The sequence below is a fragment of the Anser brachyrhynchus genome, assembly GCF_964034855.1.
Source record: "Anser brachyrhynchus genome assembly, chromosome: 1".
NCBI classification, from domain to species: domain Eukaryota; kingdom Metazoa; phylum Chordata; class Aves; order Anseriformes; family Anatidae; genus Anser; species Anser brachyrhynchus.
This window is the reverse complement of record NC_137694.1, coordinates 79391364-79411851: the sequence shown is the minus strand read 5'-3', so window position 1 is coordinate 79411851 and position 20488 is coordinate 79391364. Positions and strand designations below refer to the sequence as shown.

Sequence of the window (20488 nt, the reverse complement as noted above, 5' to 3'; positions counted from 1 at the left end):
CCTGATTTCCAAGTCAAGAGTTCTACTGGGATACTAAAAAAAACACCCCAAAACCCAGGAGAAACTGCTGTTCATACTCCATGACAACACAAGTCTAGAATGACTGTGCAGCAGATGCCTTTTTCTTTTTACTTTTTACTTTTCTGGAAACCCTTTTTCAACTTATCCCATCATCTAAAGCAGCCTTTTGTTAGCTTTACTTTTATGACACTCAGTTTTAGACAAGTCCTTAAACCATACAAATGTAGGAGATAGCTAAGAAAGGCAGGTTAGAATGAGCAAGAACAGTACTACAACCCCAGTAAAGAAAACACCATGTTTTCTGCACTCATTCTAGAACATGTGCCTTTGTGAGATTGATGGCTCTTTTAAAGCTGTTGAGATCCAACTACCTGAAGAAATACTTTCCTTAACCTTGATTCAATACTTTACTTAATCTTCATTCTTTAAATAAACAACTACTGTGATTATGTATAAAGTGTTCAATCGTAACAAGAAATATATGAATACACAGAATATATCAAAAAAATTAGAAAACTATCCTGATCATATTTGACACATATATAGCTACATTGGTATGCAAGAGTATGACAAAATGTAAGATCTTGTATACTTCCTAGATTGGATGGCAACCCAAACTATTTTTAAATATTCTTCCAACCATCATTCTAAAAGAATGGGAAGTCAGGAAAGCACATAATCAAATAACTACCTTTTATTTACTTCTTCATCCGCAAATTCTGTGGGTATAAGAGAGAAGTATTTTCCCATCTTCAACCAGAGGTTTGATTTAGGGATCCAACCATTGTGCGCATGGATAGTATGGATTTTAGCAAGCTGTTTGGCAATGAGTCTTAAAAGAAAAAAAATGTAATGTTATATTTGCAATAGATTAGACAGCCTTTATCATATCTTTCCTAGCAAAAATAGATTTAACAGAAACATCATAGGACATCCAGCAAAAGAATCAAAAGAGCATAAATAAGAGCAGCACAGCTATAAGGTAGCATCTTTCAAGAGCCAAAAGGCCTTTAACAGCACTAAGGGTAGGGGGGAGCACTAGTGGGGAGAGTAATTGGAGTTCAGCTACAGCATGCATTATGGATCTCTATTTTCAGTCTTCAACTTGCTTATCTTTAGAAGAGTTGACTTAAATTAGCTACAGTTTTTAGGCAACAGATACATTTCAGCAAACACATGAAAGTCTACGATCTTAAAAACATCAGCATCTTCTGTTCACTGCTAATAGTATGAAAATTATGTCTCAGTGAAAGATACTGAGCCTATTCACAAATGAAGAAGACCAGAAACAGGGCTAGGATGACTTGATTTAATGAAGCCCAGCCCCATAAAGCTGCACCACATCAGATAACTTGCCTAGCAGAAGCGTTGAAGTGTTAAACACTCACAATAAACAGAACTCTTAACAAGTGTATCTAGTCTTCCATGGGAGCAACAAGGATCACTTGTTCAAAACTGAAATATGACAGTTTAACTAAGACATCAGAAAGCAAGCAGTCACAACAGTGAGCATCAGTTTTGTGCAAGTTTATAAAAATATTTATTTTTTGTCTGCTCATAAGCCAAGTCTGAGATCCTTTGGGCCTGACAGAACATCATATATGTATCACAAAATTTAGAGAAATAAATTTAAAAGTTTACCTGAAAATATCAGGATTGCACACATGCTCTGGATCCAGTGCTTCTCCCTGCATGAACTCATAGCACAGGCCATTATTGAAAGTACAGTATAGTTGAGGTGCACAGCCATGGGCCTGCAACACGCGGAAACTCTTCACTTCCTCATCTCGATCAACTAAGAGCTCAGTCTTATTTCCATAGATTCTAACTAGAACCACATCATCTGTTGTGTCACCCACGTAGCAGCCAATTAGTTTATTGGTGATTCCATCAGTGAACAGCTGAAAAGTAAAAACAATCTGTAAGTGACTTAGATCTGTATTTCCAGGGTGCAAGAGAAGAATACAGGGTTATTCTTTGGCTCAGAAGACAATCTTCACTAGACTAAACATTAAAAAAGAAATCTACAGAGATTTTTCCATTTAACACATCAAGAGAAAAATGTGAAAACATGCCACAGTGAACTACTGAAACCCTATATGTAAAAGGCAGTAACTGAAAGCTCAATATTATAAAACAAATTCTCACATAACCATGCTGAAAACTGATGGCTGAAATCAAAGCCCAAACAAGGTGGCCATCCTAAAATCGCAATGAAAAATGATCATGAACACAGGGCAGCACAGAAACTGTTCTGATGCACTTCAGAATTTCATTATTTGCTGATCAGTGGACAAACACTAGAAAGATATTCTTGGAGTCCTAAGCTACTCCTTTAAAAGAAAGCAATGGTGAACTGCTTCTGACCTGAGTTTTATCTTCCCACTAGTCTTGAGGTTTTGCTGCTTGAGAACAATTTGCAGAGTCACTTTGGCTACTGCACAAATTTGATGGAGTACTTCAAATTCAAGACCCCAGTCTTCAACATCAGGTACCACTCCAAACTTAAAGAGCTTCTGACAAGACTCACTCTTCCATTGTTCTACTTCATAACTAGTACATGCCACTCAAAAGACAAACAAGCATTTTAAGACTTTATTAAGATACATACAACAGCAGTTTTAAAGCCCTGCAATTTACTTTTGCTTCAGTGACCAGTGTAGTCACCAATGTCTGAAAATACAGAAGGTGAAGCAAGTAACTTTCCACAAAAAGAAGAGCATTCATCATTTGAGCATTTTATTTACATCTAATGGCAACTTACTCATTGCCGTTCAGACAACAGTGGGGGTATGATTGCTAGAAGTTCTTAGCTATGGGGGAGAAACCAATTCCACCACTAACTGCTGCTTCTCCTTTCATGGGACTAAACTAGCAATTACAAGGTCCTGCAGATGCTACCAGATTAGCAGGCTAAATCCTGAGTTACTAGGCCATGTATACATAGTTGGAGTCAAGCATTTGAAAGCAAACCAAGAGTATCACAGCAGTTCTCTATCTTCTCCTACAATCTGGGACAGTTTTACAGCTCAGAAAATAGGTGCTCAGTGCTGTAAAACTTTGTGCCCAGTCAACCCAGAGTGAACACTTATAAACTTGCCAGATGAGCATTACCCATCCTAACTCAGCTTCTAGTAAGTGTCTCAAGGGCAATAGATGAACATTTTCAGGTGACGAGCACACTTTCAGACAGCCAACATCACACACGAGAACACCAACGTTTTTCTGAGTACTTAACAGACTCCTGGTGTTGTAAACGCAAGTAAAAAAAATTACAGTTACGGCACTCACAACCATAAATTACATTCATGTGTATTTGTGTTTTAATTCACGCCTTTTCCTCACACTGTTGCATACCCAAGCACTAATTAAAACTAAATTATAAAAGAATCAACCATTACACAAAGCATCCTTTCATGACCTTCCACTAAAATAAGCAACCAACAGAAGGCAACTTCAAGTTGGTTCACATATGCATTTAGATATGCACAGTTTTCCCTTTGGTGGGCATCTTTTAACTAACTTACCACCTTTCTTTTGGAGGCACTTTTATCATCAATTCTCATTCAGTAAACTTCTGGCACATGAGGCAAGTGGAGACACAGCCTGATCACCTGCATTTGAACATTTTCCAACCATGCAGGTACTGGAAGCTGCGAGCACTTTTGCTTAAGGCAACCCACAAACACTGGGGAAATTTTCTTTCACAACTGACCTAAGTAAGACTCAGAACAAAACTAATGACCAAGGAATAGGCCTGCTGCATTTCAGACCTTATAGAAAAGCTTAACATTAAAAAAATACTTTTTCCCCCCTTTTAAATTACACATGTCAACAACAGGCAACTTCTCTACATGCATCACTGTCCCTGAAAACCTTGGAGGAGGTGTGTGTTTGTTTTTTTGAAAACAAAACAAGTCACAAACTGACTTTTTTCTTTCCCCCTCTAAGGTTAAGTCAGTCTAGTTTTGAAATGTCAAGTAGTACCACTCAAACACAAGTTAGTTTATTTTTCAAGTCTCATGGATTTGGAGAAATCAAGCATAACCAAGAGTTTTTTAAACCCTGAAGACAAACACACACACACTCCGAAATTGAGTTTCCCTGTTTAGAAAGGGAAGAATTCACAGAGAAAGATGTGTTTTAACTATCGCATCTTGCTTTACTCAGATCTTTTATGTGATTAAGCAGACAAACTCAAAAAAAGCAGAAAAAATGGTAGAGGATACAGAAAGTATTCTGCATAAAAAGTTATGGACAGTCATTCTCGCACAAATAGGTTCAGCAAGTCATGCCATAAAGCCAAATTAGCCTATTTACATGATTCACCCAGAATTAGGACTTTATAATTTACAGACACTTTCATTACTAGCTATTAATAATCCAAAATAGGAGACAAGTAATGAACTCTTTGCCTTAAACAGTCCTCAAAACACCTAAAATAACGTTACACTGTTAGCACAACTTAAAAACTGTACAGTTTAGCATATCTACTGGTTTCCACGGTAAAGATACATTTATACTCTTAACACTACTATATTTTTTTGTTTGACACTCACACGGATATTACAAGTTTTCTCTAAGATAAGGATGACATGCCCGAGCAATGTTATCTAATTTGACCAAGCAGAGTATTTCTTCATTTCAAGTGTGGCTTGTAAATCGTAAGTGACACCTCTGTAAGGACATCATCTGTCCCCCACCCCGGTAAGTGTATAGTCACAGAAGGGACCTCCTGTGATCAATGTGGAATTACTGATTCTCATGCTTTTCAGTATACAAACAGAATAAACTCAAAAAGGTGAAAGAGTCCACCACCAGAGTTATCTGCTCCTGAAACATGTCGGAAGGATACGCTTTTATGTTCTTAGCAGTTCTCAGAAAGAAATAACTTGCTTATGACATCCACATATACAACAGTTGTGCTACATTAAGGTTTAGGGTGAAAACTTTTAGTCTAAAAGCACTGATGTTTTCAAGATATGAGCACCTGGCACACAGGTAGCTCCTGATTCATTCCATTATGTACCTCGAAACACAATCTCTTCACAACCATATGCTGGCTGAAAGTTCCTATGAAATCAAGTCAGCTTCAAATCACTGGAACTTCTGCTACCCCTTCCTATGTCTATAAAAATAACTGTCTGATCAAGTTTGCCCTTCTCTCTGTGCAGGATGGCACTATGGACAACAAGAGCAGGTTCTAAGGTCCTGAGAAACAGTAACAACACAAATAACAGAGACCTAAATAGTACTGATGCAAAGAACAGTAAGAACTTGAGGTTTGCTTCTGATGGTCAAACTGAAACTTCTGGCCACCTCACAGCTTTTGTCACACTGCATAGGTCTATTATCCCCTCAAAATAAGCCTCATTAGCATTAATAAAAAACAACTCCACAACAAGGAAATTGGACTCCCTTGACTTATAATTTAGGAACTAGAGTTCTTATTAGCATCTATTTGTAACATGCTGCTATAGGTAATCATTTACACCCAGGAACATTTTATTGATTCTTAAGAAGGCAGAAGAGTTTGCTTACTTTTCTAATAACATAGCAGACAATTTCCATACTCCAGCACGAAAAAACATTTAATGTTGTCTACGAATAAAAGAATGTAATACTTTATTCAGTACATGATTAATGCAACATTTAAACAATCTGCTTGGAAGGTCTTCCCTGAAACAAACTGAGATGCAGCAGAGCAAAACATCAGTTCTGTAACAAAAGCATGATCAGAACAGACCCCTATTATAGAGGTAAGGAAAAAAAAGAGTCATTAAGCTCTCAAGGTCATGTAGAAGATGGAAAAATCTACAGTGTTACATATACCAGGTAGGAAATTCTTGAAATAAATCTAGAAATACAGAGAGCCAATGGAAGCAAAGAACACAACTGAGTGCATAAATAAACAAAAAAAGACGTAATTCTGGTACTCTAGTAGTCCGTAAAAACTTAAATATTGTGATATGTACTTATCACCCTGTGGTACCTACTTTCAGGTGATACGATGCTAAGCTACAGCTGAATTCTGACAACATTCCTGGAAATGATATTTATACTGGCCCACGATCTAAGCAAGAAATACAGGAGGAGATTCAGCTGGAAGTCAAGACTCTCAAGGCTCTCCAGCTCTTGGGAACAAACAAATTGTTTACTGACATACAAAGTGAAGGTGAGAAAACTACAAATGAGTTATTCAAGTGCGGTCACAGAAAGCAGTAGATAGAAACAGGACAGGTCAAGTAGGTCCAGGAAGAGCAGAAAAATGTCTTTTTTGAGACAGCTTACTTTAAAAGCAATTATACTTTAAAAATCTCTTAATGATCAGGTTATTAGATTTCTGATAAACGCATGCACTGGATATATTCCTATCTCATAAATAAGTGGTTCAAAAAAGCTTGTATATGATCCTATAGTTCCAGGTGTTCAAAAGAATGAGAACCAAGTTATGATCACATGCAACATGCATGAAAAGGCAGAAATTAAGTGTCACAGGGGGAAAGTAGAAAGCACTTACCACCTACCCAGCAAATTTTTTCCACAATTTTTTTCCAATTTTTGTCCTTACATCCACTGAAGGAAAAACATTGGAAGCAGTACTGTACTGCTGCAGAAATAAACAGGAATGTGAAGTTTCTGCATCGATAAGAAGGGCTCTCCCAGGTTCTGTTTCTGAACCCCAAAATGATAGGCAAGATCTCCAGAAAGGCATATATTTATAATATATGCTTCTTGAAATTTTCTCAGTGTTAAAGTTTCTATTGTAAGATGCAACTTGTTTTTTTCTGGGAGAATACAATCTATGCAGGCACATCCACAAGCACACCTCTGCCAAGAATTCCATAGCTTGAAACAAGGCTTGTCATTTCTCTCTTTTCTTTTTTTCAGCTACTCATAAGAGAAGACAAAGTACTGACTACTGGAAAATGCAGGTCTCATATGTCAGAGAAACATCATTCAAAGGTCCCCAGGCTCTGGAGCCACAACCCCTAGGCCATCACACCATCACACTTTGCAGTTGGAAGCCAGTGCCTACATGACTTGAGCTATCAGCTGGCTATGAACAAGCACCATTTCGTGTGAGAAGTAGGAGCTAGCAGGAAGCCAGTAAATTAACGGTGCCATTCTATGCTAAGTTTGGCCAGAGGCTGAACTACCAGTTCTCCAGTGAACACTTGGGGCACCCAGCCATGAGTGCAGCATGGAGAAAAAGCAATACTACTACTACTGCTTCCCATGCCATATAGTATAATAAACATTTTTTGGCTTCCAAACAATCAAGCCTGCAGCTGCAAAGAACAATTCAGTGTGTTTTGTTCTGTTGTTTTGGTTTGTTTTGTTTTTTTTTAAGATGTGAAATTTCATGTCTTGCATATCCTCAATATGAAGACCATCTAAAATTACATGAAAAAATCTATTATAAAATACTACAGATACATCACTGTTTGCAAGGACTGGTTCTGATCTAAATGTGTTACTAGATGAATTATTTTTATTTATGCTAGAATAAGTCTCCAAAGAAAAATTATTTCATCTTCTTTCTGAAGAATATTCTCCTACCTAAGGAGACACAGTCAATATCTGATAACCAGTTAAGAGACTTGTGTAGCAGCGAATTGTTTTAGAACTTTCTACAGACTACAAGATACTGACTAAAAGTTACAGACACAAAAATAAACTAATGTAATGTATAAAAGGAGTCAAGATTTTAATTCCAAGAATGAATTTGCTGCTCCTACCCTGGAGACTTTTGACATGAATTGACATCTAAAAGTGAAAGTCACAGACTAAAGAGGAACATCTTTAGAAAGCTGTCTTCCTTTCTGATATCACAAGCCTTTACTGGAAGTTATGTGCCATTACATAGCCAGGTAACAAACAGGCTGTGTCTTAGCAAAAATTGATCATCTGTACCTAGAATGAGACTCATCAGTACAAACACACCTATTCCATGCACAGCAGGATTACATCATACTCTGTGATGTGGCACGTCAATTAAGATTTCACCACATGAACATGATTGCTGTTCCACCCACTGATGCCATAAAAATTCCTTTACAACAAGAGATTATCTAGCATCAAACACTTAATGAGAACAGAGAAACCAATCAGCATCAGATGACATCTACTACCTAAAGTTCCCAATTGCTGTGACACTGTGTTCAAGGTACACCTCAAATTACAGTTTTTCCACAATACACCATGAGTGTAGCCCATTCTAAAACAATTTCACGTTATTTTCCTTCACTCATCCTTCCTCTAAGTAGTAACTACTTCCATAACTGTTGAAGATCATGATATCCTAGAACAGCTAGGCAATAAAAAACACCACTCTTGAAAAAATGTAATAGCATTCAGATTCAGAAAATATTAGTTTGCTTTGTTCCCCATGAGATTAATGTTTTGCTCCCAGTCAGTTATCTCATTGCTTTAAATCCCATATACAGTCTGTTTAAATAAACTGAGTATTTTAAGTAGTTCAGAAATCTGAAGCCAGGTGTGTTTTGTAATAAAGAAAATACAAACATGCACACAAGAACAGAACTCTGAGCAGCAGCCAGAAAATACTAATTAAAGAAAAGCTATTGAGCACAAGTCAGAAAGGAAAAAAAAGCAGATAGACAGGGGGAGAAAAAGCTAACCGGATATATAAGGAAGTAAGGTTTAAGTTAAGTATTTTGTTGGCTGAAGTACAAGTCTTTCTAAGCACGACTAAGTCCTTATGAAGAATAGTAAGCCACAGTAATGAAGTCATGCAAAGCGTTGATAAACGCAAAGACGTGTACATTCTGAACAAAGACAGCACTAAACCACAATATTCCGTAATGTGTGTGTGAGCAAGAAACACTTGTGAAACATTTTTGGAAGTGATATGGAACAAAGTTCTAGAGAGAAGCTTGCAGATTCTAAAAAAGTAAATTTCGTTCAATAATTGAATCTCCTCCAAAAAAAAAAAGATTCTCTTTCTCCCCCCTTAGGTTTGTGCAAGGACAAGAACAGCGTTTGCTAGCATGCAATTTTATCCCAGATTCCCAAGTGATCTTGCAGCTGAATTTTGGATACATATCACACTATGCAAATAATAAATGTGTAAATTAATACTATTATTAAGTCTCTTCACCAGTAAGAGCAAGCACCCATTATTTTTAACGTTAAGGAATACTTCAGAATGAAAACAAATACAGATAGTATTCCCTGCTCCCTAGTATTACGCTGTAGAGAGGCGATTATGTATTAACCTACTGAATCCTTTGTTAGGAACAGACCTATAGATGTTCAGTAGGTCATGGAATGAAAGAATCCTGAGTCTACACTTGTTGGGAGAGGTCACTGGCTTTTCCTGTACCATAACCAAGCACTGATCCTCCTTCAGAAACAAAGTTACACCTCCATAAAAGAAGGGAGAAAAAAATTAAGATGAGAAAACTTACGATATTTTTACATTAGGAAGATGATACAACCTTTTTAAGGCAGGAAAGAGTTAAATACAGGTAAGGTTTTCTTTTTCATTACAATTTTTATATTCAGGCCAACTCATTAGTAATGTCCACTGTCACAATTTAAGCTGTTCACTAATCCAAAACAGGGTTTGAGTTTTGAAGGGCATTTTACTTCATGAAATCCCCAGGCATCGTTCCCTATATTCACTTCAACCAACTTCTGGATTAAGCAAACTGTAAACTTTCACCAGGAGGTTGAAGCCTCCAGAGAGATTCCGTCCAACTTGAACTACTGTACTCTATTATTTTGATCATGTTACAGAATCAGAAGCTGCTAAAACAAATATGTGCCTTTTGTGATAGACATAGCTTTCAGAAAATGTAAAGCAGAGAATGCAAAACTTGAGAATTTAAGATTTAGAAAATATAATACCCAGTTCTACACAGCTTCCAGTACATCCTCAGATGACTACTGCACAACCAAAGTACATGAAATTCATATTTAGACAGGAAAATTTTGCTTCTCCTTATCACTACAAAACAACATATTCATGTTCTTATACATTGGTAATATTCACATATAACTGGAGACAGGAGATGCATTAAAATAAACTGCCTGTGATTCAGCAAATAGTTGGCAATGCTTACAGATTCTAGAATTTCTAAAAATTCTGCATTGAAAGGATACTTTAAACAATGAATATTTAATTACTTTCATCCTGTCCTACATTTGTTTTCTATACTGATAGAAAAAAAAATCTAAAATCATGAGTATACTTTAAACTTACAAATCTTACAGGAAGTAAGGATTAAACATTAAGATGTTCTAAATACAGTTCCAGAATTGTTTCACTAAGCAGTTTGACACACAGAACAGTAAATTTTTTTGCAAGAGAAGTTGATTAACTTTTAGAAGTCAAGGCCTGGACTCTTCAACTTCTTACTCATTGTTCTGAGCCAAGAATTACTTGAGAGCAAAGGTAGCTAGCAGCAGAGTTCAACAGAGGAAGCAGTTCCTTCCACCTACCAACGTTCTTTGTCTACTTTGCTATGATGCTGCTGTTTCACATTAGTCAAGCATATTTTCCACGTGATACATGACTCTCATTTTTTCCTCCCTCCTAAATAAATGCCTATCCAATGAGAAGAATCCAGGGCAGACCTTGTTAGCTCCATCCTCTGAACAAAAGCACTCATCTTCAATTTCAGCATCTTACCATATGCGACGCATGTGTAACCACACAAATTCTTCGTTGTTATGTATAGACATAACAGTTTAAAAACAGACTAAAGAGTAAAAATAAAAGGCTACTAAAGAACTTCACAAATAAGATGATGTTCTGCTGTTGCAAACAAAAAAATAAAAAAAAAGAGTAAAAAATGGTTTGATTTTAAAGTCACTTGGTTCAAACAAGATTGAGACAATTTTTAGACACAAACATTTAACCAGGCAGTAGCCTATTACTTTACTATTGCATGACCAGTCAAATAAGGCCCTGTTCCACACCAATGGTACTGGTGTTTTTTATTCTAATTGCTCCTTCTTCCAAATTGAGTGGTGAAGGAAGGAAGTGGGTTTGTTTTTTTGTGTGTTCCTGTGGAGTTTAGTTTTTAAACATGCTAGAACTTTCCTGAAAGGTCAAGAACATCCCACTTTAAAATGAAAGTGTTTCAGTTTATTAGGATGCCTGTATGAACGAAAAAAAAAAAACATGATGTTGAGAAGCAACCCATCAGCAAACTAGAACATACCCACAAACAGGGACCCTGTTTAATAATCCCTGAAGAAAAATATCCCATCTACACTGGGACTGTGCTTCACTTACAACTGCAGCCCACAGAGAATTTACTTCAAAAAAAAAAAAAGCATTAGCTTTGTTTTCATGCTAACTGGGTTGTGCAAGTCAAATTTCTATCATCCAGAAACTTCAGAAAATCGAAGCCCATTTATGTGTTATTACCACAACGCGCTCAGTTTTTCTATGGGAATTATTTCCAACTGTTAGCTCACCTCAGAAAAAAAAAAAAAAAAACCTTCACGAAAATGATAGACCTCAGCACATCGTTAACTACTGAAAAAACAGGTTAAGAGGACAGAAGAAAACGCCCAGAGGAAGGCAGGCTGCAAGCGATGCGCCGCTTTTCCCAGCTACACCTACCGAAGATGCGTGCGGTGCTAGGTGAGGTATATTCTAGAAGCACTACAGCGCCCAGTCCTCCAGCAGATGATTCATCACAAACACGAACGCTCGTTCACCTAGCGAAGCACCGTGGAACGCGCGGCGGTACCGCCCCGGGCGGCGGCGGCCGTTACCTCAGCACCTCCCGTTACCTCGGCGGCTGTTACCTCGGCGGCAGCCTTTACCTCAGCGGCCGCCCCCTCCCTTCCCCAGCTTCCTCCCTCGCCGCCCCCCGGAGAAGGGGGGGTCCCCCAGTTTTATGAAAGCCTCTGCTCGGCACAGTGATGGGGGGGGCGGGTCCTCCTCGGCCCCTCGCCGTCGGGGCGGCAGGGCCGTTCCCCGCCCCTGCCCGCAGCCCGGCTTCAGGGGGGAAGGGCGCGGAAGGAGGAAGAGGAAAGCGAGCGCTGGGGCCGGCAGGGGGCAGGGGATGCTGCCCGGCCGCGCCGCCCCGCCCCGCCACCAGCCTGCCGAGCAAATGGGGCTCGGCGCAGGGGGCTGCGCTGGGAGGAGGCAGGGGGGGAGGGGAAGGAAGCGCGGCGGCAGCTCCCCCGCACAATGGCCGCCCGCCCGCCCTTCCCTTCTCTCCCTTTCCCTTTCCCTCCCCGCCGCATCCCGCCCGCAGGCCCTGCGGCGCCCCCCGTACCTGCAGCGTCACCTCCTCGGGTCTCCAGTGGGGCCGCAAGCGACGCAGGAGTTGCAAGGCGCCCTGACGGCAGCCGGGCCCCTCCCGCTCGCTGACGGTGATGTCCAGCTTGGGCACCTCGGGGGAGCCGGGCGGGACGTGGATGTAGTTGGACATAGCGGCGGGCAGGGACGAAGGGAAGGCGGACGCGACGAGGACGGGCGGCTTTCGCTGTCGTCTCCTCCGCGCTGGAGCCGGCAACTGAGGGGGAAATTTCCACTGGGGCTCTCGATAAAGCGGCTCCACCTCCCGCGGCTGCGGCGCGGAGCAGCCTGGGACAGCGGGCGGAGCCTGCCGGGGCACTGCCCGACCGGCCCCTCACCTGACGCTTCAGCGCCCCCCGCCCGGGCAGCCCCGGCAGCCCCAGCAGGGCACCGGCGGGCATGGCTCGTCGGCCGCCGTCAGTGTGTTGCCTTTCGTTTCTGTGCCGGCCTAAGTAACGCTTTTTTTTTTTAATTTCTTAATCATTGGTCTTCCTTCCTGCAGGGTGTATACTTGCCTTGCTCCACTTTCTGCGGTTTCAGCCGGTACCATTTGTATTCCCTCCGGGTACTGAGGAAGTATCGCGCTGTGCGTCTGCCCTGCTTTAAATATCTTCGTAAAGATCAGCCATCGCATAAGCAATGCGGAATAAAATTATCTTGAAAACCATGCTGCCTGCAAGCTTTGATGGGGCGGTTTGAGATCTTGTTTTCAGCCAAAACAAAAGCCCAGACTATACCAAAATAAAGCATTTTTTTTTTTTTTTAAAAGGAACTGATACTAATTTTTTGGACATGTTTATATTACCCATAATACTCCCACAAGTACATGCCTCCCATCACATTCTGTGATCTTCCTATGTAGGCAACACTGAAGACACAAGAAGTTCTTCTACCATAAAGCAAGTTTATTGGGTTAGCCTAAGACACAATAACTACACAAACAGAATAATGGCCAGGCTTTTCCCTGAAGAGTTTTTACTCTAAATAGACACAGGTCAGGGAGAAAGGGCATAACATCCGTTCAAAATGAACAATGCCGAGAGGGAAATGGCAAGTTCTACAGTTTCAGTTATTAACTTCATATGCACTCCTCACCAGAACCACGGCACATCAGTAACCTTCCTGCCATGTCATCCACTCCAATCTACTTGGGAACATCTTGTTTTTTACCAAGAATGGCTGTCTTCTTGTCACTGAAGGGCTTTGCATAGCCTAAGTAAGTACACCATCACTTCTGCTCCCATAATTTCTATTGAACACCTAACCTTATCCCATAGTTGTTCTTCACCTTTATGCCTCTCCCCTCAGATGGAGTTCAACATTTGGAGTAGTCTGTCAACAATTTTTCAGGTCATTTTCTTCTTACGTCTCTTTTTCTCTCATTCCTCATTATTATGAATCTTAGTATTCTCTTCCACTTGAACTTTGTCTCAGACCTCCTCTGGTGTTTAAAATCTTTAGAGACAGTAATCTGTCTTTGTGGGAGTTCAGGAAACAAAATTCCCTTCTGTTGTATTTTAAATGAAAATATAATGTTTGTGGGTTGGTGTTATTAGTGTTAATATGTTTTTCTGTATCGATAGCCTTTTTCTGTCAAGGATTGAAAGAGTAAGATGGGGGGATCAAATTTCTAGTGTCACTAATGTCATAACATTTCCAGATCTAAATGTTATAGCTTCAGTACATTTCTAGTGGTCATATGCTTTTGGCTTGCCTTTATTTAAATCTGTTCCTTAAAAGAAACTATTCAAAGTTCTATAACCCTCTTTCCTGTCATTTTGCATGTCTTTTTGTATACATTGGCTCACTGCCTCTTAAAATCCTTTTTCTGCATCTCACCTGACTGGACTTCCCCATTTCTTCCATTAGCCCACTCCACTTTTCTTCTTTAAATGTAAGGCATTTTAAAAGTTTAAACTCTTTTTTATTATTATTAAAAAAATACTTCTTCAAACACAGATCTCATCATTTATACATTATTCAGTCTTTTAAGTTACTATTAGCATAGTAGCTAATAGCACGGTAGTAGCATAGCATGATAGCACTCTATCTGATCAGATGATACAATGCCCTCTGCTTCTTCTTGGGCAGTTTGGTAGATGATAAGACTTATTTACAGATTAAGGGCAAAGTGACATTTTTGTTAAAATAAAATGTCAGAAGTTGAATGCTCCATCTTCCGCATGACCTGGTCTAAACAGAGATTCAGTCATGCTAATACAGAACAAAATACTTATTCCTGCCAGAAGCTGTATTACTTTCAGTTGTTTACTCTGAGAAGCCTTGCTAATTTGCCAAAGTCTAACTAAATCTCCAGAAGTTGGCTGTGAATGTATTTTAAACATAAGGGGAGAAGCTGGAGCCATCATGGTGTTTAGATTGTTTGGGAATTAAGGAAACTGAACTTAAAGTTCAGTTAGGCTTTTAGACTACTAAATATTTATCAAATAGATAAAAGAACTAGGGATGTTTAGGCAGCAGCACCTTCATCTGTTCTGGTCATGGTATAACAGCACATCCTTTTTGCTTGTCCTCAAAGTGCATGAGTAAATCTTCATTCCTGTTTTAAAATGGTTGAAGAAAAGTTAGAGCTAGCTACCAGCTCTGTTTCCTCTTTACTTTATGTTTCCTGCAAATACTTGCTGTGTCTGAATCAAACCCCAGAACACATGTTCTGAAGACAGGGACTGTTACTCAAAGTTTGCAGGAAGATTATTTTTTTCCTTTTAGAAAAAATATTTTTCCTCATTTTAATCCTCCTGAAACCTGTACCCTACAAACTGTGAAATTCATTAATAGGAACTCTAGTGCAATCTTCACAGGCTACAAAGCATTCAGGTCAGCTACAGACCTGTTCTTTAAAAGACCTGATGTTTCATGAAATAAAGGCTTGGAAACACAAAATGCATGTTTTTTAGACACACCATACTAAATTAAAGTCATCCTAAGACTGAACTTATAAATGTACACAACGTGGAACTGGAAAAACCCGTGTGCTTTAGTTCTCTCCCAGGCTGCGCTCTACCAGCCAGTCTGGGTATCGACTACCTACAGCCTGTTTGAACTGCTTATCCTCACGATTCTGCCATTCTCTTTTCCATCTTCTGCTAATCAGAAACCAGGTTCTGCCATTTCATTTATTTCTACATTTTTTATCTTGCTTTTAGGTCAGTGCTGCATGCTTTACAAGCTCTTTAAAAAAAAAAAAAAAGGAAGAAACATCAGGCTTAGAACCAGTTGTAACTTCCCAGATGCAGTTCTCCTGGCTGCTTGCCAAACCCAGTAATTCAGTAATTGCTTCAGAAGAACTCTGCATAAATGTGACTATGAGTCGAAAATGTACCCCTTCTAGCCATAATTAACTTTAATAATAGTTTGCATACTTGAGAGTCTCAAAATACTGTTCTTATATTGTCTTAATCTTACAGATAGAAAAATCGAGTCATAAGGTTAAACCTGCCATTAAACCAGTCAGTCAGTGGGCCTGGAAATAATTTTTGAGTTTCAGTCCAATCCTTTGATCACAGCATTTCTTCAGGGCTTTAAAGAATGTCATCTCTGTTGATTATCCAGCATGTATTATTTGTGTCAAGATGAATCACATCTCTGTACACACAGTGTTAAACTGTAATTCAACTCTTATATTTATTCATTATATTGATTTTTAAAGTGCCTGGTGCCCTAGCATCCATATTGATTTACCAGCAACAACTCTCAACACACAAAGTTGATAGTTCTATCATATGTTTATTGTACTCTATAAACAGATTTCATTTTAATGTTGGTGAAGACTAGCTTGAAATGTATTATTTTATAAAAATCTTGGCAGTTTATAAATTTCTCTAAGATGGATACTGCTTGCCATGTTGTTTATATGGTAAAAACTCCTCTTGTGCAAGTTGCTTGACAGAATAATGGATTATAGCTTTTTCAAGCGTATTTTGAAAGCCACATGTGATAGAGTAAAAGCTTCAATGCTCATTGCAGTTTTATTACTTCATTTTCTAGTAGACCAGTTAGTGACATGCATGTGACACATTCCATATGATAACCTAGTTGCTGGCTATCTTACCCCTGAATTTTTCCATTATGGGAGTGGTGCTGTGCATAATGTAATCTTCATAACAAGTGTGATTACATGTGAAATAGCTTAGTGGTTTCCATCTCTTTCAGTTTTTCAGGGTTTCACCTGGAAACCTTAGCAGTTCTCCTACTGGAAGTCTGGACAACTGTGGCAATAGGCTTGCTTACCTCCAAGGCTGCTTCAGGTAAATGCAAAGATGTCTTCCCTCTATTCTGTCCCTGGCTCAAAGTCTGGGAACCACAGGTTGAGCTGCCATGGATAGTTACCCAGTCACACATACTGCAGGAAACCTGGCCTCAACTAAGCAAAACACTTAAATGCATTTAAATTAATCTCAGTTCAATGAAGAGACAAAGCCTGCTTAAGTCAGTAGGGCCAAATACATGCTTAAGCAGGTGTTAAATCACAACGAGCAGCTCAGCAAGAAATTCTTATTTCTCTGTCCTGGAGGGACTAAACTGTACGCTTGTTTATGGGTATTTATAAAACTAGGCAAGGCTCTTTGTGTAGCCCTTGCGTATAAAGAAAGAAAATAAAATCTTCATACTAATTATGCTACTCAAAAATATAGATTACGTAAAGCAGCACAAAATAAAATACCACAAAAAGACCACTGTCTGCATTTATTTTAATAGAAAAAAAAAGAAGAGTAATTGCAAGTTGATTGATCTAAATTTGAACTGTACACGCATCCAATAGTTTGCCATATCCTGAGATTTTTCTCAAGGGCAACAAGTATACATACTGTGTATGTACTCAGATTGAGTCTACTGGGGTAGATTTAGTATGCCTCACATGCAAGAATAAATTCACACACAGCAACGTAAAAGGAGGATTTGGACAGCTTTTATATCTTCTAGAAATATCTTTGTAACATATTATTGACTAATAAAACATCCTCCTAGAGGAAAAAGTTATAAACCTCAGTAATTTGAAACCCTGTGAACAAAGACAGTATCAAATGTACATTTAAATATTATGTTAGCTTGTAAAAGAAGCCTAGAATACTTTTTTTCTTATTTTTAAGGCATTATCAGATTGCTATTCTGTTTTCTCTAGTGAAATCTTTAATCATTTTTATAGTATAAAAAGTGGGGGGGGGGGGAGTAAGCTGAACTAAATTAAAACAAATTTAAAAAATACATACAGTATAGTCTTGAGAGACCAAGAATATGGTTATCACATATAAATTACTGCCAGTTCACATGTAACTTGAATCAATAATAAAGAAGGAAAGGCAAAAAAAGGGTAGTAAAGAAGGGAAAGCAAATAATAGGCAGTTTTTGTGATTCCATGTCAATGAGGAGAAATCACTAAACTGGCATAGGTGTTTTCCTCACAAAAAAATGTTACTCTTAAGTGATCTTGTTGGTAGTTTCAAGAAATCAGGGACTGAAGAATCATAGAAGTTATACAGAAATAGTGCTGCTTTCTCAATTGTATCTAATCCCTTTGCATCAAGTTGGACGATAATTAGAAGAACTCGGGGGCAACAACATCACATCCTTTCTTTAAGATTTCCAGCAGCCTGCACATCCAGGCATCTGTCTACCAGACTGAATGCTGTTTTTTGTTTGGTTGGTTGGTTGTGTGTCCCTCTTTGTATCATTTCCCTAAGCCTCGCTTCCAACCTGGTTTATAGGGTATTTCCTACAGGATTAAGGTTAAGGTGACCAGACTTTTTCTATCCTCTCTTAATGACTTTAGGAGGCAGGGCTTCAGAATTTCACTGGAAATTTAAATCCCAAAGATAGTTTTGCATCATGTAATTCTGGAAATTCTTGAACGGATTAATAAAAAGTTATAATTTATTTCTCACTGAAAGAAAGAAGAGGAGAGCTAAGCTTTTATCTGTTCTCTTGCTACCTATGAACTTGTAACTTTTTTTTTTTGTCTTTTTACTTGACACTTCTTGTTTTTGCCACTTTTCAAATGGGTTGAATGGAGAGGTCCCTGCACTTTTGAAAGGTGCATAATCCCAATTTATCTGAATTAAAATCAGATAGCATAATCTAGTTTAGTATCCCCTGCTCAAACTTTGCCTCTTTTGTCTTTATTTTGATCTTCTGCCCTTCCAAGTTTCCTCTGGTAGACTAGAAGTATGTCATATATATTTGACTAGACCCTTAATGGACTTGGAAGTCCCGCATCCAAAAAACAAGCACCTCAAATCAATCTGGGGTGCTACAGTCATTTTTCTTTTTCTTTTTGTTCTATAATCTATATGCTTATTTTTGTTTGTTCTGTTTTTCCCCTACTGTCTCAGTTTTTTCCTAGATTCTTGTCTCCTTTTGGCCTTCTCTTTGGTAGTGTTTTTCTTTTGTTGCACGCCAGTGCATTGCTAACTAGCACAGTCTGGTTAAAATCAGTTACGCTGGAGGAGCAGAACTTTGCACAGCCTGTTTCAGTGCCCATCCACCAGGAAAACTACCATTTACCTCACTAGGAGCCAAATGAAGTGGAACAGGCTACATCTGTACAGTCACATGTGCTTGGATTAAAGTTCACAGCCAAGCTCTGCTCTCTCACTGCTCTCAGCCCACCACCAGTGAGGGTGCAAATTCCACCTGTGTGGGGAGCAGCAGGGGCTGCCTGGGGCCACGAGGCAACGTGGGGCCTGTCCCCCAGGCTCTATCCCATCACCTCCAGCCAGAAGTTGGCAGGGGCTAATGGGGATGATGTACTGGAGAGGGGACCGCTAACGGCCATTTGTGCCCCTGGGGAAGCAAATCTGACTTTCACAAGTGCACTCCCATTTCCATCCTAAACCTACAAGTTGTAGGTGGTTGTTTTCACTAGAAAGTCCTGCAGATTTAATTTTTTTAGTATTATCTGTTACATTATTTTTCCTACAGACTGTACTTAGACTACTTTCCTACAGACCCTCTTAGAGGGCGTGCCAAAGAAGAACCACAGGCATAAGAGAAGAGCACCTCAGAACAGCCTGGTATTTAATCATTGGCTTGTAAATATCTTTTACAGATTCCCTATCTGCATCTGCTGCTACGCATGGCAAATCACTGAATTAGCCAGCTTCTTTTATGCCTTTGTTAAGAGAGAGCTTGGAACATTAAGTTTTATGTTTAGAGACAATAAAGCTACATATTCACATTGGAAAAGTAAAAAACAATAAAACTGTAGCAAACACACACGGCCAAGTTTTACCAAGGTCTGTGTTCCCGTCCATAAGGCTGTGGAGCCCAATCACAGCAGCAGAGGACCACAGAGGAGGAGGATGGCTTGCCCAGCTGGTGCCAGCTCAAACTGCAAGTGGGAGGAAATCAAGAAAGAACAGAAGTTGCCATACAGCAACATTCCATACCACCAGGAGCTCACAGCTCAAGTGGCATTATGAGTTTTATCAAATTGCCTTGAAAGAGAACCGGAAGCTTCACTGCAGGGTAAACAAACACATCCCTAATTATCATCAGCTTTCCTAAATTCCGTTTTTCCCCCATCTTCTTGTGCCTTAAAGTATTTTGGCTTGTACAGCTGATTCAACTCAGCAGTCTTTATGCTTCAGGATGTGACAACTTTCCTGATTTGTTTGAATCCACAGAACTTTTAACAAGTGAAAAGGAAGAAGCATTCATTCCAGCTTCACCCCCCTCTCTTCAAAGCACTGTTGGAGAGTAGCAGTGCCTCTGGTTCCCCCTCACACGCCAGGATTTTGCATTTCTATCTCAACCGGGCCTCCCAGCCCCTGTCTGTACAGGCCTCAGTTCACCGAGAACACAGATCATCTTGTGCAAGCAGGTTGCAGCCGCAACATTCTGTTTCATTTCTGTGATCCACCTATCTTCTGCCACGATGTTATTCTGAGACTTATATTTTTTATCTCGACTTTAAGTTTCTAAGTTTGTAACGATTTTTGTTTAGAAGATACTGGTTTCCCTAGTATTCGTTACAATTGGCTGTGCTTTGAGCATGTCGGGAGCTTAGTCAGCTGCTAGTGCAATGAGAGGCCAAGACTTGTTTTTCTTCTTTTTATCCCTTTCATCCAGTGGAAAAAGTTTCCTGCTGCTTTGCCTACTGATATTCGATATCCTGTCTCCAACTGATGCACATCTTTAAGTTTTAAAGAACAGCATGTC

At 39.3% G+C, this 20488-nt stretch overlaps 1 protein-coding gene and 1 long non-coding RNA gene across 2 annotated transcripts in view; one reads left to right on the top strand and one right to left on the bottom strand.

The window, feature by feature from the left end:
• ETNK1 (ethanolamine kinase 1) overlaps positions 1-12604 on the bottom strand; it is a 31441-nt gene extending 18837 nt beyond the window's left edge. Inside the window, exons 1-3 of the mRNA XM_080593247.1 lie at positions 12288-12604; positions 1663-1922; positions 713-853 (exon numbers count right to left, since the gene is read on the bottom strand). Coding sequence (XP_080449373.1) covers positions 713-853; positions 1663-1922; positions 12288-12443 — 557 coding nt within the window. The 5' untranslated portion in view covers positions 12444-12604. The remainder of the gene's footprint in view (positions 1-712; positions 854-1662; positions 1923-12287) is intronic.
• A 606-nt stretch (positions 12605-13210) lies between these two features.
• Positions 13211-19510, top strand: LOC308195573. The gene is made up of 3 exons (XR_013951619.1): positions 13211-13526; positions 16484-16578; positions 19377-19510. It is a non-coding gene; the product is annotated as an uncharacterized lncRNA (long non-coding RNA).
• The last annotated feature ends 978 nt before the right edge of the window (positions 19511-20488 follow it).